The following is a 27,082-nucleotide window of genomic DNA, read 5'->3' on the forward strand; positions in this document are numbered from 1 at the left end:
GAGGCTGAGTATCTCAAATGGAAAATTTGCCGCTAGTCACCCAGATCTCACAGATGAGGAGCTAGTAAAACCAATGTGAAATAAGGCCGTCGAGGCGCACGGTAATGTATATCCGAAAGCCAATAGCAAGAGGGGTATGCCTATATACACATTGTGTAACTGCCTCTGGGGCGGCATCTCATCATTGCCATTTCCCCTGGATGGTCCTTGGGTATGAGGCGGCAATTCCAGAGATGGCAATTCCTAGCAGGCTTGAAGCATACAGAAACACGGGTTCCTTTGTTTTCCATGGACAGGAGTTTTATTAGATTAAAATGATATTGAATGTATGCACAGAACGAAAGCGCAAGTGGTGTTGGTGACAGCGCCAAGCAACTCGGCCCGCCAAATCTATTTATTTACCTGGTTCTGGGTCCAGTTCAAGCCAATCATAATCAATTTTGGTGCCACTTCTTTGGATCAATAGTGCAAATTGTCAGCCTAGCTGCATGCAGCACTTTTGCAATGGTTAGGTCTCTAGGCGGTACACCACAAACACAGTATCAGTGAGATATTATGATTGTCACAGACTGCATAATTGATTCTGTCTGATCAACACTCGCTCTCACTCTCAGTTCGGATCAAGTCTACACATGACTTTCTGCAGATTGATATGGTGCCAGATTTAACAGTGTTTAATGAATATCTAATTGGTTCAATATATTTTGAACTTTCATTATTAGCAAACGACCGCTTCTGGAAGGTTGGCAACAGTCACGCAAGGGCTGTATAGTGTTTCGATATGCTTCCAGTGTAGCTGTCATGGTTCTAAGGGCAGCTTCGACCTCCTTTTGCGCATTGACCATAGCGCAATGTTTTCCCTTCCAATCGGAGCATGGCGCATAGATGGTTCGAAATAGTTCCCTTAATGTTGTGTCCTCTTGGGAAATTCTTTCTCGTATGAGTCGACCAGGATGAAATCCGAGCACAACAAGGAGGATATAATGTTCGGATATTTTGATCCCGGACACTAGGCGGTCTTGCGCCATTCTGAGACTAGAGGAAATATACCGAGCGAAAGAATGGTCAATGGTACCGAACTTGTGTCCTGCGGAGCCAGTAGCGCATTGGCAAGAGATGAGGGTCCTGGGCTGAAATGTTTCGACAAATTTTATCGTGAGCGCAAATGCTTCTTCGATTGCATCCTTCTGTTCGTCGAGGCTCCTGGTGTCAAGCCATTGGGTGCTGATCATCGGAAGCGTATCCCATATGCAGATGTCATCCATTGTCAGGTTCATCTGTCCTAACATTTTTCTCACCCAGTTCAAAGTGGAGCCTGGGGAAAACATTTGATCATACTGTTGAGCGTGGGTGTCACAAGGGTTTTGCAAAAGTATCACAGGAAAGTCGAGATATCCACAGGCTAATTTAATATTGTTTTTTGACTCTTCAGAAATCAAACCCCATTTAGTAGCAAATTCATCGATGTGCCGAAAAAATGGATCATCTGCTTTAAGGCGCTTGGGATGGCCGGTAATTTCTTCAGGGACTACCTCTAATGGTCGAAGTGTCTTGTCATATTTGTTGCTCTTGTCAAGAATAATTGGAGTATTTCTGTCTAAGTATACGTTTGAAAATTTGTGCGAGAGTTTATCAACCTCATCCCAGCCTTCAGTGCTCATTTTGAAGTATTTGGATAGGAGAACAAAGCCATCGGCTCTAACATGCTTACTTATGTTTTTTTTTTTTGTCTACCAGCACCATGGGAGTAACTTCATGATGCATTGACGCAATCACGCCGTATTTGTAATACTTTCCATTCTATCTTGATTCATGTGGTACAAATGATTCTTATGATAGCCAAGTTGTGCGTGTTAACGCAAAGTTCCTCTCGACCATGTTCGCCATTCGTATTGGCAATTCTAATCTTTCCCTGTTTTACAGTGGTATGTGACCTGCTGGAGCTTTCGGAAACTGAGTTGCCGTCCGAGGATACCCTCGGCGACCGGATCCTGTGGTTGGCTGTGGAGAGACTGGAAAAGCTGGAGAAGTTTGACAGATTCAACTCCCTTTTACTTGAACACAGCAACTCACAATAAGTCTTTGCCGGCGTACGGCCTCGAGCAAATGGAATAGAGAGGAGAGAATGAGCTGCAGATTTAAGGCAGAAGGTATCTACTGAACCCAGTTACTCACTCGTTCCTTATGATTTTCCGTCCAAGTACAAGCAAGTTTTGGTTGGGTTGCGAAGCCCCTATATTGATGGAAAATCGTTTCTGATCATGACTATTTACTTGAGGTTGGAGTCTAGACCAACTCCAAGAAAGCGAGATAGACGGCTTTCTTGATGAATACAGCGGCAGCGAATATGAGATGATGCAGGAGAACTATAACTCTATAATTGAGAAGAACTTGGATGGGGATGTCATAAAGACCGTGTTCATGCCATCCTCGATCGCCGCATCGAAGCACTGCCCAGGAGCGACCTGCCGTAGATTCTGGTCGTAGTAGGTTGCCTTGTGTGCTCGCGCCTGCTTAGCTGCCATTCGCTCCACTGGAGACAGGCCCGACGGCTCGACCATCATTGTAGACTAAGTTTCCACTCGCCATGTTCATCACGTGCACGGAACCCAGCCCGCCAAACCTAGTTATGGTTTAGTTCAAGCCAATCATAATCAAAACCTCATACGACAAGAAGGTTCCTGGGAGGGAGAAGAGAGTATGGAAACAAAGGGATTATAAGAATAGCTATTTATACAGATATTGTTGACTTTTTAGTTGATACGCTCTATCTAGCAAGTAACTAACAGTCAACTTAACTTGTCTAGTCCCTTCACCACCACCAAGACTGATAGCACATCCATGACTGCTTCGAAATTGCCAAGAGAAATCTATCTTATTGCTTGAGTTCTTGGTCTGCGGGGTTTTTTTTCGTCAAGCCTCCATGGGATTCCTTATCAGTGTTCACCCAATGTCTCCCACTCCTGACTTGGTTCAAGACACAGTGCTTCAGAATGTAATATCAAGCTCGGCATGACCTGTGAGATGGCTTCCCAAGCAAATCCGAAATATTTTTCAATCTTCATTTATCTTTCTCCTGTTAAGAAGTGTGTTGTCCTCTTCCTCCATCAAGCTCTATGTATAGGCTATTAGCCCCGGGCCGCATCGCAGACATTTATATCGCTCGGCGCATGCTTTGGGCGATCGCCTGAAAAGCAAATTTGAAATCTCTCTCCAACTTTTGTTCATCTTTCTCCCGGTAAAAAGTGTGTTGTCCTCTTCCTTCGCCCAGCATCTCTGAGAATAGGTTCTCAGTTCCTGACTGCGTGACAGATATCTATACCGACCGTAGCAACCAGAGGTAGATCGCATGGGCAGCAATTTTGAAATCTCTTTCCAGCTTTTGTTCGCCCTTCTCCCGTTGAAAAGTATGTCATCCTCTTCCTTCATCCAGCGTGGTAGGTGCTTAGCCAGCCCGCCGTTGGCCGGCTTATCTGGCAGTGGTCTCTTCATGAACCTTGACGATATCTTCCGCGAAGATGTTGAAGTTAAAGTGCTGGGTAAATCGACTACATCTGGCGTTGCTGGTCGGGGGGATGGGTTTTCCCCTCTAGCGGTCGCCGTGGTCGTCGTTCCTCTTTCTTCATTGTCAGATCTCAAAAGCAGTGAGATATCCAGCTTGCCGGTGATAATAGGAGAAAACCGTTTGGGAAGTGACAGTGGTACAAAAAGCTAGGAACAAAGCTTGGGCGACTATCTATAGCTGGTTGTCAGGACCTATAGGCTGTTGCACATGAGCACCAGATCCGGCAAGGCATTCCAAATTTATAGCATCCTCTGCACAGTCAGTTTCTGTTACTGCGCAAGCTGCACTGGAGGATGCAGAAAGGAGTGACAGACTAGGCAGCCCGGGGTCAGGATAAGCGAAATTAATATCATCAGGTTGCATAGCCTACCGGTCAGTATCGAAGTGGTTTGCATCTTGGTTAACTTGGGGCATTGGGGGCTCTTTGAACCTGGCATTAGTAGTGGCCCCAATTCTAGGTGAAGCCGGTAGGACTCCACACTTCTCGCATATAGTTTATGGACCAGAAATTATGAAATTACAGATTCTCTATCAGGAGAGATCGAGTCGTTTCACGAACCCTATCAGTCTTCAATAACACCATAGCTCCCTTGGCAGCGGATCCCCAGAAACTCACCTCAAGGGACATGGTGAGCCACTTCCAACCCTCTAGTAAATCAATGTAAAATGCAGCTATCAGGTCACGTACACACGATGCCATCAAGGACTTATTAGTAGTAAAGCCGTACATTGTTAATCTGCTTATCTCTTGAAGAAAATTAAGATCTCGAGCAGCTTGAAGTTTCTTCTCATATCTCCCTAGGCACCACCAAAAACCAGAAGGCTTTGTATAGGAACTCTGCCGAACCCACGCTGGCATAACAGTTCCCGACCACGATGGATAGGAAACTCGGCAACAACCATAGCTTTGATATCGTTGGTACAAATATCAGCTTTATCTAGTAGCCGTAGAACTGCGGAAAGTGTGTTCCCCGTAGCAAGCACGTCGTCTATGACAACCACTGATGCCTGTCTAGGGATCACATTCAAGCCTATCTCAATCTCTTTCGGTTTGGAAGTCTCAGGTGCCGATTCAGAAGAAGAAATGTGCGACGTACACTTGACGACGGAAATGGTGGGAGGGGGAAGCTTTCCCGCTTCACGAATCAGCGCCAAAGGTACTCCAACTTGCAGGGCGAGTGCTGAAGCATAGACGAAGCCGCCAGCCTCGCAGCACACTATCATATTAACCTTCGCCCAGTCACCGTTGAAGTGAGATTGCAGTAAGGATGTGCACAGGGCCAGTCCATCTGGCTGCTGCGAGATGTTGAGTACATGGCGAAACTCGATGTTTGCGCGTGGAAACTTGGGTACTTTTCCCACCATGTTGGAGAGTCGTTGAAGGTCGTCGTGAAGGAATGGAAGTAAGCAGTTCTCAGCAAATCTGTTTGCTGCCTTGTCCCCAGTGGAGTTATTGTCGAATATCAAGTTTGGATGGTAATTCAGGGCTGCCATTTTTGACAAGGCTTTGCTACTAACGTTAGTATCATAACCAGTGCTCATTTGGCGAAATTGCCGGACCCTATCAGTAGCTCTGACATGGACTTCGAGTAGTCTGCTGGTAGGCACCAAATGCGACAAGCTTGCCACCGGAGCTTCTTCCCTCATCCCTGTGATTAGAAGCACATCAGCATCCGCTGTATCATATACTGCATCTAGGAAGTGCTTTTCTGGAAGTTGAGGTTGTCGCAGAACTTGGCTTTGGAAGAAGACTGTTAAAGCCGATCGATGCTGCTCTTTGTATGCACGATCCCAAAGTAAACGCTTCAAGTCAGCCCCAGTAGCGGCGGAATATTCTCGCTTAGTCACATCGCTAATACTAATTGCGCGCGCCTTAAGGCGTTTCTGCGTGTTTGTGGTAAACACAGAAGCCCAGGCACTGGCGCAGTAGTCTTTCCCAGCGCAGCTTTCACCAGTGACTAGGATAATTAGCTTCTGCGCTATCGACGCTTTTGGCAATGGGCAAGTGTAATTCAATACGTTGAAAGGGTCCATTTTATGCTTCAGGTGCGCCAGACGCTGCCGATTTGGCCCAAAAGCGTTGGCAGACAATGTCACATCTCTCGGATCTGGTCCCAGGTCTGCACCATAAACTCCACAACTTGAGGGTAACAAGCACTCAACGACACGGTATACCCACTGCACCACTTCTTGAACCATCTTGGTGCCATCCTGGTCGCGAGGCCACATACCAGTCACAATACAGGCATAATTCCAATCTCGACAGCCAAAAGCAGTGGCGTCGGCTGCCACATTACGCGCTGCCCCACCACCGTGTAGCAAATGGACGTAGCAAAATGGTGATGGCCGGGTCCTAATGGCTTCCACCAGTATTTCCGTGATATTTTGCGCCCCAATGCTTTCCAAGAATAGACATCGCTTGAACGAAGAATGCTTGTTGCGGCCGTGCCCACCATGCATCTCAGACATGTACATCTCAGCCTCAAACAAATCCACAGCATCCATACATTCTACACTATTCTCCGGTCCCAACAGTGTGCCCATAGTGACTGCAGACGTAAGGGACCCCCAGCTGCACCCAGGTGTTGAGGATTCGAACGCAGTCACGCCAAGATACATCTGACTGGTTTCCCAGTATAAATATGCATCTGCAGAACAATTTGGGGGTAGTTTCTGTGCAAAGGTCTTCTCAAAGTTGCTGATCTTGAACTGCGCATCTTGACCGTCAGTCAGCGGGACAGCCCATTTACGAACCAAGTAAGTCGGGGAAGCAAATGCCTCGAAGATGACACTAATTATTATGCCAATGTTAGTTCCAGCACCCTTTAACGCCCATAGGAGATCTCTTTCATTTTCTGGGCGGACAGCTCCGGTTGGCCAATGTTGACTTGGGACATGGCCAATACAAACCACCTGAGCAGACTTCACACTGACGACCACAGCACCGACGATAGCGTCGCATGTGAGCCCGTATAACCTAGTCAGATGCCCAATACCGCCTTGTAGCCAAAGACCTGCGCCTACACTTGGGCGGGCACCTAGTGGCAATGTCATGCCAGCTGCCATGGTTTTATGAATGATATCCCCTGTCTTGCAGCCCGCTTCTGCAACGATCAGGGAATCAGCATCAAGACTGGATTCTCCATTCCCATTCCCACTCCGAGAGATATGTACTTTGTTGAAAGCCCCCATGTCAATCGCAACGATATTAGGCCATAAGCAGTGACCACTGTGGCCGCCGCCGACAATAGTCAGTCCAGTCTTATGCTGGATAGCCCACTGGACGCAATGCTGGATTTGTCGGATCTCTGTCGGCCTAACAATCAGTGCGGGACGATGAAGGCGAGCGTCCCGATTTTTAACTGCTATATCCCCTTCCAAGAATGGCACATGAGCTGTCAGTTTTGATAGGCCGGTCGAATGTTTGGTGAAGACCACCATCAGGTTGGGTGAACTGAAGAAAAGATGGTTTGGCTTGTCTTCCGTACATCGACCGAGGGTACGGCATGTTTTGCGCCACTCTTGTAAAACTTCATCTACCTCTGGACCTTGCAATTCAAATCCTGCGACAAAAGCTGCAAAAGTATCCAGTGTATCATCTTCATTTGTAACACAAAGCTCTCCAGTAGGGAAAGAAGCTGCTTGATGACATACTAATTTGTCAAAGTCTAAGTATTCATCTCGATGAAAAACTACCACCATACCCTCAGGCTGCTCGACAAGCATTTCCAGAGCTCGCTCGATGACCCTGCTTTTGGGCTTCAGGCCATATATGCTGTGGCAGAACAGGATTAAATCGTATTTCTCGTCGTTTCCATGAACACCACGAGCTGTTTCCGTCTCGCTGTCGCTATTCAGGACAAATGGCACTGGATGGATGGTGGGAGGGTTCTCCAAACAAGGGAACTGCTGCTCCACTTGCAGGCCAGAGCACAGCCATTTTTCCACCATAGTGGCGAAAAGAACGTTAGGCTCAAAAGCGGTATATCTCTTGATTTTCTGTCTCAAATGGCCAGGAAGATATCCGAGTATAGTCTTCGGCCCCGGGCCAATCTCTAGCACTGAGATTTGGGTACGTGAGTTGAAAATGGTGTTTAATAACTCGGTCAGTTGGGGAATAATGAACTCTTGGTAAATCGACCAGCCCGAGCCTCGTACAAAGATATCGAAGCCATCGCTATACCGTGTGTCTGACAGCGACTGCTTTGATGATGACACTGCGGTCGCCGCTTTCTGTCTTAGAGCCCGCTTGAGAGAGTTGAGAGTGGCCATTCCAGCGTGTTATGACTAGCTCAGAATATTGATAGGATTCATTGATGGGAACCAACTACGACACATTCCTGAATTCATATCCTTTAAATCAGACCCTTAGCTGTCAGCTGAGCAACGTTGCTCAAAGTGGGTGGTAAAGGCTGTGACGTGTCACTTTCTGTCCGTTCGCCAGCTACCATACCATCTCCGCGTAACCATAATCAATAAAAGCAAGCATGATACTGGATTTGTTTTCCGACTGTGCTGCATGTTCCTTTTGCGCCCTTCAAGCTACAGAAAGATCTGTCCTTTATGTGACGACAGCTGCCCCCAACGTTCTTTGGCAAATGCAGGTTTTGGCACCCATTCGCATTCGGTTGAGTTATTCATTGCCTACCCTATGGCTCGAGAGGCGAAAGATACCAACTGGGGGGTGGATCTATGGTATGTTATAGATGTAATGATTCAGCAGAGTTTCTGATGTTTGATTAGGTGCCAAGCTTCTAGTGATTTGTGTTCTGAAACGATTCAAGCGGACTCTTGCCACCTATATCTCGAAGCAGCAAATCCTTTGGAGGCAGCACTAAATGGAGACAAAGACAGAATTCAGAGACTTGCCAAAGCTGTACGGATAATTCTTGAATGTGTTGGGGAAGATCCGGAGAGAGAAGGCCTACGTGCGACACCAGAGAGATATGCAAAAGCCATGCTATCCCTCACTACAGGATATGTGGATAATGTTCAAAGCTTAGTCAATGGGGCCGTTTTCGAAGAAAATTACGACGGACTCGTTATTGTGAGAGATATCGACCTTTTCTCTCTTTGTGAGCACCATATGGTTCCATTTACTGGCAAGGTAGAAAACCACGTCCATTCTGGCACAAAAGACTAACTTTAAAGCGTAGATACATATCGGTTATATCCCAGATGGTCGTGTCTTGGGCCTCTCTAAAGTGGTCCGTTTAGCAGAGATGTTCTCTCGCAGACTCCAGATTCAAGAACGCCTGACCAAGGACATTGCCACGACAATTTTTGACGTCCTTAGTCCTCGGGGAGTTGGAGTGGTTATGGAATCCTCCCATCTTTGCATGGTCATCCGTGGTGTACAGAAGGTTGGAAGTTGTACAACTACCAGCTATATGATTGGATGCATGCGGTCGAATCCCCAGATTAAAGACGAATTCCTGGCGCTTTTACGTCGAGGACAGCAATCATGACCATCAACCCCACTTTGTTAGCACCAGCCATATATTTCCAGTGTAATTTACCTGTAAATTGTTGATGCTTGCTATCCAAGCGCCATGATATATGGATAACATTAACTCAGTCCTAGATAACAAGATGCTACGACTTGCCCGTACGCTGGATGGCTTATCTTGCTGGAACATGTCTTGGGCAAAGATTAGAAGCTGCCCTAGCAATTACTTAGGCCTTTAGGCTTATCACCATGTGGCCACGTCATATGTTTGATACCTTCTCACTAGAAAACACTTTGTGCGGAGAAGGTGGGTACACAGCAGTAATAGGTGTCCCGCTAATCACACAGAATCCCGCCCTTACGCCCGGGTTTGAACATGCATGAAATCAAGTTCTTTGTGACAATAGAGATGTAAGCTGAGCCACGCCAGGAATGCTACCCCACCAGAATTGAGGAAGGCTCATTACCCCTGCTATGGACACAGTAACGGCACGTGCACTGATTTCTTGTATCGTGCGGTTGCTTCCATCATTTTTTGTGTAATATGAGCCACGCCCAGGATTTCTTGGAGTCGTGATACATAGCTGGGGAAGTAGTGATGCTGCAGGCAGGGAGAAGACTGTTTTACCCATTGCATCATAGACTGGTGATGGTCCTTTCTATTGTGATGAAGATATGGGAGAACTACCCAGCAGTACATGCTGTACAACAATCTACTAAAGAACACCCCCAAAGTGTGAGCAATGGGCTTTGCCGATCAAAAAGCCTTGGTAGGATGTTTAGGTCTGGAGATGATGTGATAGTGGCTAGTGATGTGTCAAAGAATGCACATGAAGTTGCAATACACCTTGAAAAAAGCACTGTTTGGCATTTATTTGGTTTTTGCTTTAATTGTATTTTCCCAGTCATATTATACAGAGATAGGGGTTTATTGTACTCAAGTCCAATTCATTTCTTTCAGTAGAATTTAACAAGCAATCCCTACATGCGATTCAAAAGCAAGCATTGTGCCGCTTCCTACTATCAAGAGTCAAGACATATACTTCAGAATGGACCAGGAAGCAAGTGCCGTCACTTCAACAGTTCGAAAATATATCAAATTCATTTGGAGAAATAGAAAAACCAGTACAGTTGCCATCGGGATTGGTTTGGCTTTGATTCCAGCACTTAGCTCGCTTTCATTTCTTGCCATCGGACTTTCTTCAGCTGGCTCGGTTGCTGGATCGTTAACGTCCGTTTTGCAGTTATCTCTAGGAAATGTGGCCACCGGGAGTATCTTTTCCATGTTTCAGAGTGCGGCCATGGGGGGAATATTGTCTGTGGTGTTGAGCGCCCTTAGTGCGGGAGAGGTCGCGTTGGTTGGATCTGCAGCCACCAGGCAAGGTCGAGGACGAGCCGAACAAGCACAAATCCACATGATGGGAGATGCTGTGTTAAGGGGAGGATGATGTTTGAACCTCCATCGGTAAGCGATTGAAGTCGCGAACTTAACTATTTCTTTACATTACCAATCTGACTTTACTGATTATTGTAAGCTCTGCATCCTGGGATGCTGGAGGCAGGTGTCGTCACACTGAGGCCTTGTTAGCTATTCTCTTCAAACTTGAGAAGGCCGGTTTTATCACCCTCCAATAATTTACAAAGTTTAAGCAACTCGGCAATGACCATAGCAACTTAAATGTTAAATTGAAGACAGGCGTGTTGGGCTGCATGGGAGTGCAGCCTGCTGCCCTCGTATCCACACATATGCCTATGTAGTAAAACCTAGCTATATCGTATCAAAAAAAGGACGAGCCGACTACAAGTTTCGAGATGACGAAATTCGTCCATACATCTGTGTTCAATAAAACATATCGAAGCTTATCGCACGCCGGATAGGCGAAGACAAATATTTCACTGCTACCTTTTACTCTTCGACCTTAGACCGAGCAATGTCTTCAGCAACCGATCAGCAACGAGTTTTTCTTGCCTATAGGGCTTATCTCAACTGTTGAGATTATTCACAGGCATAAGGCGGAAGCTAGGGGTGAATATTATATAGCAAGCGGCGTAGGCCAAACGAGCATGTCCAATTGAATAGCTAGCTAATCTACTTAAGATTATTCTTTATATTATCAAGATAAGTTTACTCTCTAAGAATATCTCATGGAGAGATACTTCTAATATAGTGTAAATCTCTGCAATGCCAAGGTCACTATCCTATTGGGGTTTAGTGCGATATCTATGATATCCTCAACATATGCCCTGCAGGGCGCAAAATTCCAGCCCGTTGAACAGGCTCACCCCATGTCCTCCCATTCCCGGAGGTGGGCGGGTGGGCGGCAGCGGCATTCGTTAGAACTTGACGGAAATGAATCAAGTTGTTAATCACGCGGAGGGTGTTTTGTATTGTATACTCATCTCTGTACGCGGGATCAGCGGGCCAGTCGAGCCACGGAATCTTAAGTTATCGATCAAGTCGGAACCGCCCTCGACAAGTTTATGGGTACCAGTGTTAACTCATTTTTAGTAGGCAACGGCACCACAACATGATTGATCACTTAACAGATACCCTGTTAAATTATTTTATGACTTCATAAAAATATACTTATAAGCTTAACTGCCAAAAATCCAATCACTCATCAAAGTACCATGAAGGTCTTAATTCCACCGGATAACAACCGCCAAGTTCATCATGATACCCCTTTTTTACAACACGGCTGACATGTTTCAAGATGTCCCTCCCAGCTTGACATTCAACTGGCCTGGGGTTATTCCAATGTGTGCACCGGCACCAATCCAAGGTTTTATCATCATCATCCGGATCATCGCATTGAGATGGAAATAGCAGAAACGGTTCTGGGTTGCAGGCAAGGAACTCTTGACATTTGTGTTGTTTGCAGTATCTCTCTTTAATCTGATCCCCATGTTCCCAGATGCCTGCAATCGCGTTCTCGATGGCTTCCACGGGATATTTTTCCATCATTGTATTGTTATAAGTGAAGAAGGATATGGCCAAGAAGCCGCTGGGCTCTGTATCGGGAATGATCGTATCCGCATCCGATCGCTCTAGCCGCATTCCATGTTCTTCAACCGTGGTATTGGCCAGGGATCCTGATCTGAGGAACACATTTGCACCTTCAATACCAGGGGGCATGGTTCTGGGGTTTGGTCGGTCGCAGCGCCGGTGGTAGCCACGACTAAAAAAGGGTTGAGAGTCTTCATGAAAGCCTTGGTGGAATCCTCAGTAGTGACGTTGGCCCGGCGATCGACTCTTGTGACTTCTCCTGTAGGTGTTGTGGGAGGATACCTTGTGCGTGCAAGTCGACGGGGCCACTTAGGCTGTGCTTTGCGCTTCGTGATGGGGTTGACCCTAGGCAGACCGGGAAAACGACGAACCCATTTTGAATAGTCTCGAGCACCTGGGCGGGGTCTAACGCCATTTTTGGGTGGTCCGCAATTCGGTTGGTGCAATGTTGCAGTACGGTAGTGCTGGGCAAGAAGCTGAGGAGAGCTATGTGGAATGTGGAAGGTTGCTGACAGTTAGAGGGAAATGGATAATGCGAGAGAGAAAGGAATTGAAAGAAAGATGGATCTCAAGGGGGAGGGAGTTCACATTTATATCCAAGCCAGGAGGTCACACGATCATACCTCTCTTTGACAAGCTGGCCAGAGCACGCCATGGAAAACGGAGGTGCCTAAGCGGTTGGTTGATGCTGTCAAAGAGCTCGCGCGGCTTGTGACAGCCTGCAGCCCATCGGTTGTCTCGAAGCTGAGGTTAGGTCTCCAGGCGGTGCACCGTAAACGCGTGCAACTGTAGAGCCATCTGGTCTGGAAGCAGTATGCAGCAAAAATTGCATTGGCGATCTTTCAGATGTGCCGATCGGAAGTGCCTCAGAACATCGGCATACCTGGAATACTTCTTCCGGCACTGGAAGCATGCTTCGGGCTTCAGCGCTGACCGGATGTGCTCCTCGAGCTCCTGGTATTTCTGCTCCCAGGGAGGAGCAGCACTGGCAGTTCCTTGCTCGGCTTTTGTCCCTACATCTGGGCTGCAAGCATTATCACTGGGTGCCTTTTGCGACAGCCGTCCTCGGAGAGGGCCGCCCTCGCGAAAGTCACAGTACTGTCTCACAGCCTCCACCGCTTTGTTGCGCCGTTGCCATTCATCATCCAGGGACTCTGATTTGGGGAGGCTCATAAGGCACTCGAGGAGATGCATCTGTGCCGGCGGAGCACAAGGCTCCTTCCTGGACGGCCGTTGGGCGGGCTCGGTGTAGACTGCAGTTCCCGGTAGCTGGCGCTCGATATCGACCACTGCCTGTTTCCGGCTGAAATCCCGGCGCACTTCGTTTCTCAACCTGTAGAGCAGCCTCTGACGGATGTTGGTGATCTCCTGGTCAAGGTGGCTCGCAGTGAGTTGCAACGCCGGGTCACCGGTCCCGGCAAACAGATCTCTCATCTCCCGGTGGACACTGATGGCCGCGCGCAGCTCGGGATCCTGCTCCACAGAACGCCGCTCCGCATCGGTGAGATACCGTGGTCGCCGCACGTCGCGTAATCGATCCTGCCCGGTCAACGCCCGCTCCCACTCCCGGTCCGGGTCAAGTCCGCACATGACTTCCTGCAGGTTGGCGTGGCGCCGGATCCGATAGTGTTTGATGAATGTATTCATCGATGCATGGTTCATGATCACATTCATCTGCGCGCCACTGACGAATCCTGCACCTGGCACGTCAGCATCTCCCGTTGTAACTGGCACGGGGAACCTTTGGCTTACCGCTCTCGTCAAGCAACTTGCCTCCGCCGTACCGGAATTGGTGGGTGTAGAATGGGTTGAGCCATCCATGGATCTCGCTCATGGTCTTGAGATTCGAGCCCAGCGTCATGGGTGTGTCGCGCAGGACGCGAGCCTCTCCCTTCTCAATCACCACTTTGGGGAAGAGATGCCAGTTGTCCATCTCACGCTTCAGCGGCAGCTCGAGCTCCTGGCAGCCGGCTTGGGGAAGCAGCCGCCGCACGTCGTCCATCGTCCGGAGAGTCGGGTTCTCGAAGGCCTCGGCGTGGAAGAGGAAACCAAACAGGAAGACATGAGGGCTGAAGACAAGGGAGATCCCGTAGATGATCTCAGGCAGCATGAACGTGTTGCTGTTGTCCAGGTTATCACCCAGGCCAAATTGATCGCCAGCCGGCAGGCTACAGCACACGCTTGATGAGGATGGGGGTCGCACAACTTACAGCTTTTTCATTCCGAACTTCTCCTTGATGCAGGTTGGGGTGAAGTCGACCGTCGGTACCGGCGGGCCCCCATGAGGGTTTCGCTGAACAGACAGTTTGAGGTCCCTATACTGGATCGAGAGGACGGCATTTTTCCGGTTGACCGTGAAGAGGCCCAGCATGTTGTAGAAACCGAGCAGCAGGCGCTCCAAGCCCAGATGAAACCGTTTCTCCTGCGTCTTGAGGATGGTTTCGTTGAAGGGGACCATGTTCTCAATGTAGACAGGAACATTCTCACGCGGCTGTGTTCTGAGGCCGTACTTTTTAGTCAGGTATCGCATGCCCTGCCAATCAACACTCTGTCAGCCTTGGACCAGGGTGGCTGGGAGCATGCAAACCCACATTACGTATCTTCTTGCTCATCGCCTCGCTCATCGGCCGTTCGGCCACCTTCTTGTAGTAGCCCAGCAAGAACTTCCAGTCGGTGTTGAGGGTATCCCTCACCTTGACTCCCGGGAGTCGACGCCCATCCTTGCCACGTTTTAGCTTTCCCAAGATCCAATTGAAAAAGCGATATATATCTTGTGCTGAGGCCTGCCGGAGGGCTTCCTCTGCGCAGTTCCATTTAGGGTTGGCTGTTGGCTTTGCCTTGATCGCGCAGAACCTTCTCACGATTAGCGACAGGATACCACGCAGAAAACGCCAAGGGAGGCCGTCGGGGAGATATAGATATATGTATATATCCATCATCATTCTAAAGCTTACCGTCTCCAGCGGTTCTCGATACGATGCCGAAGGGCCTTCGTCCCGACAGAACCTCCAAAATCAGATGGAACGTCCGACAGGTTTTCATCGGTGTCATCTGAAGGATCGTCATAATTCGGCTGGCAGATAATACCGGAGCTGCTGGTCGTTTCGGTGCCAGAATCAAGGGGCGTTGACGACGCGAGGTTCACAGGACACCGGCGCCTCTGAGATGTCTTGCTGGGGGGAACGGGCTGATCGGATGGTTCAGTCAAGTCGGTCTCACACCCATCGTTGTCAGATCCACTCAGGCAAAACGATGCATCTGATATCCCATCATTGGAATCCTCTTTAACGTGGGCAACAGGACGGTGCCTCGGTCGCACCATAGCTGACGTCGGTTGCTGCGGCTGGGAGGCGTCACGGTATTGTTCCGCATTCAATGAGATGAGTGAGGTGAGAGCTGTGAATCAAGAGAGCGTTGCTGTACCGCGTTGGTGGCAGCAGCTGGTTCAACTTGAGGTTTTCAATCGTCAGCGGTTGATGGATGAGAATCAAGTCGTCCCCGTGGGGAGGACGGCCTTCTTGTAGCGGCAGGGCCATGACGCCGGAGGAGCATGGGATCAAGTAACTGGTGCTTCAAGCTGGTTGCGAGCCCGTTCTGACCATCGTTGACGGCCGAAATCGTGGCCCGCTGTTGTCATTCGCGCATGGCATACGAGTGACAGGCTGGTCAAGGGCCTCAGGCTGGTTGGTGCGTGGCCGTTGTGGTGGGGCGTGTGTGAGCGGAGGGGCTGCACCGAGGAGCCCGGAAACACGCTCTGCAACTGCCGCATTTGGGCGCGTCGGCGCAATTTGAAACTCTATAGGAGAATATTATTATCTTCTTTTACATAAATGACATAGTATTTTTATATCACAGAAAGAATGTTGGAACATTTGAGCAGTTATTGAAGAATCTATGAATGTGTTATGAGCTTCAAGAGATTGGAGAGCTAGAGTGGTTTCTAGATATTCATGTCTTATGTGATAGAGATGCTCAGAAGCTTTGGCTGTGCCAGAATAGTTATATTGAGAAGATTGCTAATAAGTTCAATCTTACAGAGTTGAAGCCATCATGTACATCAATGGTAACTGCAGATATAGCTCCTTATATGGGGATGCAAGATAAGTAATGAATACATGCCTACCAACAGAAGATTGATTTGGCTCTCTACACTGCTATTGTAACATGGTCTGATATTTTGTTTGCTACTGCAAAATTAAGTGAGGCTTTGATTAACCCAGAACCAGAACATCATACAGCAATTGAGAGAGTTATCTCATATGCTTTTTCAATGAAGTATTATGCTCTTGAATTCCATGCTGAGAGGGAGTTGAATACCCAGAGTGATAATAACAACACCATAAACATTCATTTAATAATCATCAGTGATTCTTCTTTTGCAGACAATTTGAGCTCTAGATGCTTCTCTCAGAGCTTCATATTCAAGCTCTTTGAAGACTTGATTGATTGAAAATTCTTCAGGCAAAAGACCATTACAATGTCTTCAATGGAAGCTGAGCTTTTAGCACTATTCTATATGGCAAAAGAGACCATGTGGTGGAAATGCTTATTTAAGGATATTATGTTGAAATTAGGAAGAGATTTTGATATTTTATGTGATAATTTGCAAACAATATGGTTACTGATTTCAGCAGCTCCACAACTAATTATCAAGCTCCATCACATTGATATTCATCACCACTGGTTATGGCAGGTAGTTACTAATAAGGAATTGAATATTATCTGGATTGAAAGTGATAATATGCCTGCAGATGGCTTAACAAAGGCCTTACCTAGGCAGAAATTTGAAAAATTCATGAAGCAATTGAGGCTTGTGGATATTGATTATTTGGTAGGGGGTTCACTGCCTACACCACTGCCAAAGCTACAGGGGTGTGTTGAGCAGGAGTCAGGTGACTTGTCAGGTGACCAGATCTCTGAAGGAGGAACTGGAGAACTGTAGGTTTGCCACCTCCTCTTCTCAACCATGGTACTGATTTCATTATCTTTGACTATTGGACTGGCAGAGGTTTGCTAGGGGTTTTTCATATGTTTTTCCTGTAGCCTTGGTTATAGCATGTTTGTCTATAAGTATCCTTGTCTTGTTTGTTAGGAGCAGACCTAGACGCAATATTATAGACGCTCAGTCACATGATCATCACGTGCTCCTGTGTCGTCCGATACTTAGAGAATTGTGAGGCAAGCACTTATGAGCAAAGAGCTGAGCTGTGAATGAAGTGAGTGAACTTTGCTCGTAACTATCACCACTAGTTATTCAAATCAACCAACACAATGTATCTAATAACTAATTTGCTACCAGGAGTGTGTGATGATGCGTTCTCATCCTCAATCTGTTTGACTAACTAATTAACTGCAGCCACGAACATGCTCTGCCCAACCTCAAGCGGTCCACCCCGGCAAATCAACCAGGCTTACCCTACCTGTCAAGGCTACGAAGGAAGCAGACCCTGACTAAAATAACGATGATGATGCGGCTCTCTGAATCCAAAGCTTGAGTACAGGGTCATACTATGATACAACTCAAGTCCTGGAGCAACACTACACCATTTGAATTTCAACGCTGCCGACGAGCTATGGTTGCAGAGCAGTTATCCACTATAATTGTGACCGGTAGTAATACAAACGATATGCCTCGGTTCCGCCTGGTGTGGCATTGTGATCCACTCAACGTTCAGGGGGAAGTAAGTGTTGATCAGACATCGAATTGAGCAGCCTCGCCCAACGCGAACGATTTAACCTAACAAACCTACTTCTTGCCCTACGCAACAGATTGCCCAAGTGCAGACACCTAGCACTCTACCACTGGGTATCGGAAGATAAGAAAACTCGGATACGGGCATCTTGTCAGGTTTGGAAGGCCTTCAACACTGATGCCGGAGCGGGAGTTTCTAGCAATAAACTACTTATCCAAAAATCTTGACGGACCGAAGAGTTGGTGTGTACTACAGCGAGATGTTCAAGCACTTTGTCCTTGTCACGTCAGGATAATAATAATAACTAGGTACGGAGCAGTTAACTAGTTATGTACTCTGTATGTAACTGCGTAGTCTGTATGGTAACTGCCCTCACTCAAAACAAAGCGATCCTTCATACTGAATAGCTACAGAGTTCTCTGTCTCTGACCCAAATAACCTTCCCTTTCCTCTGGAGCTATCATGTTTTCCACTAGTAGCTTTCACTGCCCAACACAAGTCTTTCACACACCTCCAGACTTAAAAAATCTCCCACTCAATCATGGGCAGCAGCAGTGCAGTGACGATCCACCGCCTTCTTCACCTCACAATACACCGCAACCACCCACTCTTCCGCAAATATCTAATGATTCAAACCAAGAAAATACCGAAGAGACTACTTTCTTAGGTCATGTCCTAGCAGGCAGTTCAGTTATCAATGCGAGAGGGAATGGAAACTACTTATTGAACAAACTGAAAGAAGATTTGAACGGCGTAAGGAAACATTGCCTAATGACCGCACAGTCGATCCTATAAATGCTCGAGAAAATAATTAAGAATCGTTGGACAGAGCAAGGTATTTGGAATGATAAATGAACTGTCAGGACGCTCGGGGCTCAATGGAAATATGAAGAGCCTCGACAACCAGAACCAAGTACAGAGTCAAAGTCAGAACCAGATTCGCCTTTTTATCTTGGCAAATCACTACGTGAACCGAAAAAAAGGAAACAAAAGCCACCGAAATCTGTCAGTGAGAAACAACGAGCGGCTCATGAACGTGACACTGCTGCCTCTCAACCTTACTATCTTCTTGCCCAAGTATCTCTCGAACGTGAATGGATTGTTGATGACTTAAGTGGAGTGGTTGATATTGATACCCAGACCCATATAAACGTCAAGAATAGATGGGTCGAGCAAGGAATATGGAACTCTAGCTGGACGGATGTTCCTGGCTTGAAATGGATGCACGAGGACGAACGTGAAGATTCGAATTCCCTTGTCGCTAACAGCTGATGGCCCATCTAACACCTCTGAAAATGTTTTACAATCTTCTTCATTCGCTATTAGACACAGCAATGAGAGAACGCCAATAATTAACCAAAATCGAAGGGAGAGGAGTGCATCCTCCCCGGTACGTATATCAGAAAACTCTTGCAGAATTCGGACCCGACCTACAACGACTAATACAACCGCACGATTCTTGAATAAGCCTTCTCGGGAGGTTCGAGATGTCATCAATGATCAGACTCTGCGAGTAAGAGGTTCGTCAAAAATCAAAAAATGCTACTTCTCAAAACAGTAATGTTCCTCAGACGCGTCCTTCGAATAAAACGGGGTTGGCTAGTGCAGTTCACGGGTCTCTTGAAATGGAACACCTGGTCCTCTCCACACCATAACAGAAGCAAACAATAAGATTAGCTACCCCTCCGCCATCCTTACGCCGAAGTGTGAGGATCAAGGCATTAGAGGAAGCCCAGAAAAAATTCAGCACCTACTGCTACTAAGGGGGGATCTCGTGTAGCAAACCTCAACAAAATGAACTGACCTGACAGATGAAAAATACAATGGCTGTAAATTCTCACAAGCTGCAAGAGGCCAGAAAAATTCAATCAAATTACAAATCGACGAAGCCCTCGAGCTCCCAGCGGAGACCTGAATCTAGCCGGAAAAGTATGGCCAGAGCAGGGAGAAAATGATTATGAAATACTTATTTATTTATATTTGGCGCCTGTTACAAGTTGAAAAATTTCTAATATCAATTTCTTCATGACAATTTCTCCCTATTCTATAGATAGTATAAAGCTTATCTTGGGCAAAGTTATTTGAAACTACCATAGACAAACACATATAATATAAGATTTTTCTTTTCCTAGAACAACTGGAGAATATAGGTAAACTAAATTATTTACTTTAAAATCTGATGCTAGGCATTTAGAGCAAGTTTGTTAGAATGCGCAGACGCTAGTGAAATATATTATTGTGTGTATGTAGTGGTGTAGTATGCCCGTCCACATATCTACACGATGCGTTCTACTTCGGATAACCACCGCAGTTTGTGACCCTGAGCACCCTGAGCTCTGTTCTCGACTAAGTCAGCTGTGTTTTGGAGCTCGATCAGGAGTTTTCAATGTGAAGGGTAGAGGCACCAAGTACCGAATGACTGGACTAAACACATAGTTAACTAAGTAGCATTTACTGAGGTCAAATAAGAGTAGGCAGCCATTTCTGATTCTCCGGTACACGTAACTAAGCTAGGAGGCACCCTATTCACTACGTAATAGCATGAGAATTAGGTAATAACACGGTGGATTATCATAAAAAGCACTGTTGAAGTGCTAGAGAAAGTAGGCTAAGTTAACCAAAAAAAGGGTTATGCAACATATCCAATATCAAAGTGTTATCTTATTCTCATCATGAACACTGGAAATTAATGAAATAAGCAACGAAAGGTAAAACATACTAACCCAGATGACAACAGGTCGTCAAGAAAGCATAGAGCAAAGGTAAAAAGGGGGGGAGGGTAGAAAAGGAAATGAGAAAAAGAAAAAGAAAACGCCCTAACTAGGGAGAGGAGGTGTTCTGCTGTGTAGACTGTCAGCTCTGTGACCGAATTCAATTTCCCGCCTTACAAGGCCTACAACTAGTTAAGTTTTAGTCCAACTCATGGCATTCGCAGAACGCTTTCTGATTTTGCTAGACTTTTTGGCTCGCTTTCGAAAGCTAGACTCTTGAGTGCCTGGTTTTCTGACCCTAGATAAATCTCTTCGTCGTCTCTTTCGCTCCGCTGCAACTACCCCTGTATTCACTTCCAAACGGGTAGAATTGAGTAATGGCCTCGGCTGACTATGCGTGTCAATTACACTCGGAACCTCGCTAGAGTTGACAAGCGCATTAAGAGTGGACCCAGGAGGAGGGCCGTCACCAATCTGGCTGCGCGGCGTGGTAAGGCCTACCCCACTGTAAAGTTTGAGTAACATCTGGGCCGCAGAAGCACGTTTAGTGGGATCAACGATTGCCATATCTTTGATTCTTTCCAAAGGCCAAGTATCTGCTGCTTTCACAGCTGCTAAGATTATTTTATCATCAGAGGGTAGCTGCGAGTTTCGATACCCATTAACATTCAGTGTGAATGCTATGGTAACAAAAAGGGACCAAACATCAACCTTTGGGGTCTGTTTGATACTCCGGTTTTGTAGAACCTCTGGAGCCATATAGAAGGGTGAGCCAGCAAATGACGTAGCGTCAGAAACAAAGTTGCATAATCCGAAGTCGGTTAGCTGGAACAAGTACTTGTTTTCGCGAAACGTGTAAAGAATATTTGCGGGTTTGACATCTCGATGAATAAGGGAGTTGTAGGCCAGATAATCAAGGGCTTGAAGTATTTGAGGAAGAAGGGTATCAGTGACAATTTTGACAGAGGCATTGGATTGGAAGATGTTTTGGCTTATTAATCCGTCCAAGTTTCCATCTTTAAGTGCTGTGCATATTTCCATATGACCATCGACAATTTGATGGTGGATGTATTCCACAATATGAGGCTGTTGATATTAGCTAATATTTATGGAGAGGAAAGGAGAAAGAGCTGACTGACATGGAAAGCCTTTGCAAGCGCTTCTATTTCCCTTTTAATATAGATCCATTGGTTGTCTGTAGGGCAAGTTGTAGGGGTTTTAATGGCTTTGACCGCTATGAATCCCCCGGAACGGAGGTCTATTGCCTTCCAAACCTTTCCAAACTTTCCTTCTCCCAGGACGACGTTTTTAGAATACTTAAGTGCCGGCTCATCTTTTTTGGGCGTGTGAATTCGGGTGAGACGGTACGATAGAGCATCGGTGGGTTCATCCGCCGTTCGAGCTAGACGTAAATTTTGTAGTCGTCCTCCGACGTTTTCTTCTGTACTCATGCTAGATTTATGCCACATCAACTTAAACCTGTACAAATCACATCTGACGCCACCAAAACCAAGTATGGCCTTCATACTTGCTGTCAACACGACTCGACGAGAACGCTCGGGCGCAAACTGTAATGTATTCTCACCGGAAATCTGCGTGGTCATTGAATGTGACCGATCGTAAAGCAGAATAACGCCAGATTCATTATGGACCTCAAAGGAGCATTGAATTCGCGATATGCTAGAGCCATCAACCGTGATGTCGGCACCGCTGCGTCCAAGCGTTGCTAGAGTACAGTATGAGGATGATTCAATATGGAAGCCAATATCAATTCCATGTAACTGTTCGCCGCTGTCCAAAGTGAAGGTTGAGACAAGATGACTATTATCCGGGTGTTGTAGAACGGCATGAGCCCTGTCCCCCAGAGGCACAAGTGAGAACAGGGCCTGAGGGTGACAAGGTCGCGGCATTAGTGGTATGACGGGATATGCCAATGAATGCTGTTTTAAAAGAAGAATAGAGAAGAATGGAGAAGGTTTGACGGGTAAGATGAAAAGTCTCAGGATGAAAACGGTGATTTATACTCAAATTAGCCAAAAATTTGTAGTTCTATTCTGGAATAGAAGTTCCCTAGCGCCGCTTCATTGTTCATTCATCGTTTTGGAGATGGCTGAACGGGCGGAAGCCGTTGGCTAACGAGAGCAGGCGGAATGGTTGGGCCTCAATGGTACCAATTCCATAGTTTCAAGCTGAGCGCTTATTGATGTTTTCCCCTTGACACATCTTTGTGGCGGTCGAATAACCACTCGAGTTCTAGGCCAACGCATCAGAGGAGGCTATACAGCGGGGTCTCTGATCGCTGGCAGCCGACCTATGCATATGCACGCATCCATGGGCATTGCCGGGGGTTGCTTCAGATTCCGGGCGTCGAGGCTGCTAAAAGTCTGTTAGCCGCCAGGCATCCAGATTGAGGTAACTGTTTTTCTCCACTATTACCCATAAAACACATAACTATACAGCGTAATGAACCTGAGAAATGAGCACATTTGGGGCGAGTTTCATCCATAGCCTGAGGCGCATCGTGGCCTTGATTGATTCGTGGACACCGGACGGAATTTGTTGTGGTGGTTGTAGTTAGTGTTGTCTCTCATCGCGATGGCAGGGGTCATCATTGGCCCATTTGTGCCTAACATGTTAACAACTGCATAAATACTCCATACCTTACTCTGTTCAGCCGACTCACTCACAACGCAACTAGTGGTGTACGGCATGTTTCTCTGTTCTGACAATCTTAGAGCATAGACTGTGACATTTCAGTAACTCTTCTTGTAACTCTTTTTTTCATGCCTCATGGCTTTCGTTCCTGATGATCAACCGTCAAACTTGACCCAGATCATTTCTGCCCTCCAAGAAGTACAAAACAATGCTGGACATCTTGACCATGAGCATCATCGATACAGCGACTCCCCTCCGCCATATTCGCCAGGGGAGACCATACAGATATACATTCCCCAGCTTCCTGTCTCACGCGAAGTAATCGAATGGCAGCGTCAGGCAGACCTTGACAGCTCACGCCCACGTGAGCAGTTCCTCTCAGAGTGTGTAAGAGAGTGTAAGCTACTAGTGGACCAGATTGAAAGGGACGATGAAAGGCGCAAACTGACACTGCCGTTTGATCGCCAATTGGATGTTGATGAAAATGCCAGGAACAACGTTATGAATCGTTGGGTGAAGCAAGGCATCTGGAAGGAAGGGTGGAATTGTTACAATTTTGGTTCAAGGTGGCAACATGAAGAATCTCCTGAACCAGAGCCGGAAACCGAATCTGAGTCGGAGCCGGAACCTCAGGCTACACCGGCAGCCTTTAGTTTTTTTGGCACACGGGCGCCGCCGGAAGCCCCTACTCTTTTTGAAGTACCTAGACCGAACAAACAAAAACGGTTCAAACCTATCACTGAGCAGCAGCGAGCTGACCATGACCGTGCAACTGCTGCATCTCGCCCATACCACAGGTTTCTTGCCCAAATAGCTTTTGAACAGGAATGGCTAAAGGATGAGATGACCAATTTCGGCCACCACCTTGAAAGAGTGGCTTATAAGAGAGCCAAGGATATTTGGATTAAACAAAAGATTTGGAACCCAAATTGGGATGATATGCCCGGGCCAAAATGGATGCATGAAGAGCCAGAAGAGGAAGATTCAGATGATGTATCTTCAGATGAACCATCTTCCACCACCCCCGGTCATTACCACGCTAATATTATCGATTTTGGGGCAGAGCAAAACCGCACAGATGGAGGAACGCCTCCCCCGCCTTCTGTAGTGGCCAGAACTAGCGCACAGTCCTCCGACTCCACGCCCCAGGGATGTGTTTCTATTCTCCAAGCCCAAAACAATCATGACCAGGAAGCCGCTAACCCCTCCTTACCCGGACTGAATACAGTAACGGACGAACGCAGACCTCATGTAAGGTTTGAAAGCAGGATACCTACGCGATCAAATAATTCAACATCATTACGTTCACGGACAGGCGTTGATTCGAACCACCGAGTTCTTCGATCAAACCGTGTATCCAAAGTTAGCAAGAGTACCAGACAGGGCCGTCAAAGCATCCGCGCCCAAGCACGTGGGTCCACTACGAATGGACTGGCTGACACCCTTGGGCATGCGGAGAGCAGCTCCAAAAACGCTGATCAGCCTCATAATACTCCATATCACCCTCCCTCGTCACAGTATCAAGACAACTCAAAATCAAATACAAGCCCATCTGTACGCCGAAGTGCAAGAATAAAAGAGCGGGTAGGAACAAGTAAATGTACAAGATATGATGCTGCTCCTACTACCCTTCGAAGAAGCCCTCGCAACACTAAGCCACAGCCAAATACTCGGAGTAGACGGGAGACCAATCAAATAGCTACACAAACGCGAGCACCACGAGTCACAAAGAACCGTTCCAGAAAGAAGACGGGAAAACCTGGTTTAATTCTGGCTGAGCCCAAATCCCGTCAGAAACCCAAGACGAGATAATTACACTTTTTTTTTTACTTTTAATGATTTAGGCATAATTTAGAATTTCAAATCTTCCAACCCTGATTTGAGAGCCGCTTTGTTATGCCTTTTCTTGAATTTTAAAAGCAGTAGGTTGGGATGCAGAATGGTTAAAAAATCCGTAGGTATTGGGTGGCGGAAGTAACCATCTGTTAACTAACACCGGTATGGGCGCCTAGTTTTCTTTCTGTATGGAGTACGGAGAATGGGGTATAGGCATTATCAAATCTTAGATTCCGAGGTTTAGGGCTGATCTCACTTGGAAGCATATGACATCCGGAGCCACTGATATATTCGAGACTATTTATTAGATCCATTGAATAAACATTTCAATCCCAGTAATAATTTGCTCAATACTCGAAGCGGTGAAAGTATTTGAAGACATGGGCAGTCAAGGCCCAGCGGCTCATACGGGTAAGCTTTCTAGATGAATGGTAACTGCGGGAAGCTAAAATCTTGAAATGTGAATCCCGTACTCGTTTCAAATGACTATGGACACAGTCTCCAACCGTCCAACTGGCTGACCTTGGCTGTGATAAGTCTCCAAAGTTCACTACTCCAAACTCCCAGATGATCATTCTTAACTAGGGCCTTAGGCGTAAGGCAATGGTTATTTGTATCGTGCTCACTGGCTGACAGTATGATCCTCACGTTCTGACTTCGCTTCTTCCCAACCAGGGCCCATTGGGGCGATTAGCATAAAGATACTCTGTACTCCGTATAGGTTTCTTTTAACCTATTTGGACTGCGACACTTAAGAAAAAGAAAGTTTTTCTTTTCGTCCTCCTAAGCGCGTGTTAAGTGACATAGGACAAACTCGAGGCGATGCCTGCCCTGGAATTTCTGACAGCCTGGGTGGTTGGTCGTGGCAGGGGGCGGTTTCACGCCTCAGGCGTGGTTATTTTGAGGCTGGCCTCCAAAAAAAGCCTGTTAGGCGCCGGGCGTCCAGATCGAGAGGGGCATTCTCCACTATTGAAGATGGGACAATTGTATTCAATCAGGGAGATGAAGCAACACGGCGCAAGTACTCCAGACGGAGTAGTTGGGGGCCAGTCTCATTCACAATCGAGGCGCAATCACGAGCTTGGGTGGTTGGTCCACTGGTTGGGTTGGGCTGCGGGCATCACATGGCTTGTGCATTGAGTGGCATGGATCGCTACGGAGTACTAGTTACTCCCTGTCCAGATTATTGGTGATACCATCAACCACACACCGTTCCGGGTCATGTTCACGCTAGACGCGGACGGAATTCTCGGAGGGCAATTCGTGTCAAGATACTCCGTATGCCAGCATATCTGTCGCGCTGCCATAGCTTGCTGGAGCACAGCATGGCTGGGAGCGACTCTTCTCTTTCGAGCCGCATCGCCTTTTTTCTCAATAGTGCTCGGCACGGCCCTCGCCCCCAGGTCGCATGATTCCCCGGTAACAACCCAGAAGGTGAGCTACAGGTGCACAGCACCTCTCCACCGCCCTACTCTTTAGTTAAAGGAAATGACACAACCGCCAACACCTCTGCATGTTGTCCCTAATAAATTTACCCAACGGCAGAGAAGAGAAGCCGGCAATCGCTCATATCTACAAGCAATTTCGCTTCCAATATCTGAGAGAACATCAACTGCCCAAGCGGCAGATTACAAGAGGGTTCCAACGACGGAAAGAAACACTGCCATTCACTGATGAGCTTGATCTAACAAAGAATGCCGAAACGAATGTTAGAAATTGTTGGATAAAGCTAGGGATACGGAAAAACCCATGAGATTCTTACAACCCCGGGCTAAGATGGTAGCATGAAAAATCTCCTGAACCCGAACCAGAAATTGAGTCAGGGCTTGAACCTGGGACTTTTGGAATGTCTAGACCAAAGATGGAGAAAAGCTTTAAACCGGTCCCTGAAGAGCAACGTGTTATCCACGAACGTGACACTGCTGCCTTGCCCCTGCTATCAACTTTTTGCCCAGTTATCGCCCAGTCATCCTTTAAGAAGGGTTGGATGCAAGTTGAAATGATAAATTGGGGGGTCACCCTGAAATCGAGGCATACCGTAAAATCAGAGATGTTTGGGTCGCGCAAAATATCTGGAACTCTAAGCTGTCCGCATTCCCTGGAATGAGATGGATGCATGAGGAGCCAGATAAGGGCGAATCGGGAAATTCCAATACATTTCCATCA

General features: G+C 47.0%; 9 protein-coding genes across 9 annotated transcripts; 4 read left to right on the forward strand and 5 right to left on the reverse strand.

Annotated features, from left to right (window-relative positions):
* Positions 1–674: 674 nt before the first annotated feature.
* Positions 675–1,661, reverse strand: LOZ57_006151 (uncharacterized protein; the record flags this gene model as incomplete). The annotated part of the gene is made up of 1 exon (XM_049255172.1): positions 675–1,661. The coding sequence occupies one exon, from the start codon at positions 1,659–1,661 to the stop codon at positions 675–677; it is 987 nt and encodes a 328-aa protein (XP_049105775.1).
* Positions 1,662–4,082: 2,421 nt separating this feature from the next.
* LOZ57_006152 (uncharacterized protein) lies at positions 4,083–7,837 on the reverse strand (the record flags this gene model as incomplete). The annotated part of the gene is made up of 2 exons (XM_049255173.1): positions 4,083–4,363; positions 4,417–7,837. The coding sequence occupies 2 exons, from the start codon at positions 7,835–7,837 to the stop codon at positions 4,083–4,085; spliced, it is 3,702 nt and encodes a 1,233-aa protein (XP_049105776.1).
* Positions 7,838–8,216: 379 nt separating this feature from the next.
* On the forward strand, positions 8,217–9,033 carry GCH1 (GTP cyclohydrolase 1; the record flags this gene model as incomplete). The annotated part of the gene is made up of 3 exons (XM_049255174.1): positions 8,217–8,260; positions 8,309–8,672; positions 8,722–9,033. The coding sequence occupies 3 exons, from the start codon at positions 8,217–8,219 to the stop codon at positions 9,031–9,033; spliced, it is 720 nt and encodes a 239-aa protein (XP_049105777.1).
* Positions 9,034–11,628: 2,595 nt separating this feature from the next.
* LOZ57_006154 (uncharacterized protein) lies at positions 11,629–12,436 on the reverse strand (the record flags this gene model as incomplete). The annotated part of the gene is made up of 2 exons (XM_049255175.1): positions 11,629–12,224; positions 12,304–12,436. 2 exons carry the CDS (start codon positions 12,434–12,436, stop codon positions 11,629–11,631), a joined length of 729 nt encoding a protein of 242 aa, XP_049105778.1.
* A 335-nt stretch (positions 12,437–12,771) lies between these two features.
* LOZ57_006155 (uncharacterized protein) lies at positions 12,772–15,343 on the reverse strand (the record flags this gene model as incomplete). The annotated part of the gene is made up of 5 exons (XM_049255176.1): positions 12,772–13,721; positions 13,774–14,189; positions 14,232–14,554; positions 14,613–14,874; positions 14,976–15,343. The coding sequence occupies 5 exons, from the start codon at positions 15,341–15,343 to the stop codon at positions 12,772–12,774; spliced, it is 2,319 nt and encodes a 772-aa protein (XP_049105779.1).
* A 2,833-nt stretch (positions 15,344–18,176) lies between these two features.
* Positions 18,177–18,986, forward strand: LOZ57_006156 (uncharacterized protein; the record flags this gene model as incomplete). Its single annotated transcript, XM_049255177.1, has 2 exons — positions 18,177–18,496; positions 18,578–18,986. The coding sequence occupies 2 exons, from the start codon at positions 18,177–18,179 to the stop codon at positions 18,984–18,986; spliced, it is 729 nt and encodes a 242-aa protein (XP_049105780.1).
* A 1,631-nt stretch (positions 18,987–20,617) lies between these two features.
* LOZ57_006157 (uncharacterized protein) lies at positions 20,618–22,335 on the reverse strand (the record flags this gene model as incomplete). Its single annotated transcript, XM_049255178.1, has 2 exons — positions 20,618–21,511; positions 21,565–22,335. 2 exons carry the CDS (start codon positions 22,333–22,335, stop codon positions 20,618–20,620), a joined length of 1,665 nt encoding a protein of 554 aa, XP_049105781.1.
* Positions 22,336–23,215: 880 nt separating this feature from the next.
* On the forward strand, positions 23,216–24,892 carry LOZ57_006158 (uncharacterized protein; the record flags this gene model as incomplete). Its single annotated transcript, XM_049255179.1, has 1 exon — positions 23,216–24,892. The coding sequence occupies one exon, from the start codon at positions 23,216–23,218 to the stop codon at positions 24,890–24,892; it is 1,677 nt and encodes a 558-aa protein (XP_049105782.1).
* A 1,537-nt stretch (positions 24,893–26,429) lies between these two features.
* On the forward strand, positions 26,430–27,023 carry LOZ57_006159 (uncharacterized protein; the record flags this gene model as incomplete). The annotated part of the gene is made up of 2 exons (XM_049255180.1): positions 26,430–26,624; positions 26,700–27,023. 2 exons carry the CDS (start codon positions 26,430–26,432, stop codon positions 27,021–27,023), a joined length of 519 nt encoding a protein of 172 aa, XP_049105783.1.
* Positions 27,024–27,082: the final 59 nt, after the last annotated feature.

Source organism: Ophidiomyces ophidiicola (assembly GCF_022830035.1).
Source record: "Ophidiomyces ophidiicola strain CBS 122913 chromosome Unknown scaffold_37, whole genome shotgun sequence".
Classification (NCBI taxonomy): Eukaryota; Fungi; Ascomycota; class Eurotiomycetes; order Onygenales; family Onygenaceae; genus Ophidiomyces; species Ophidiomyces ophidiicola.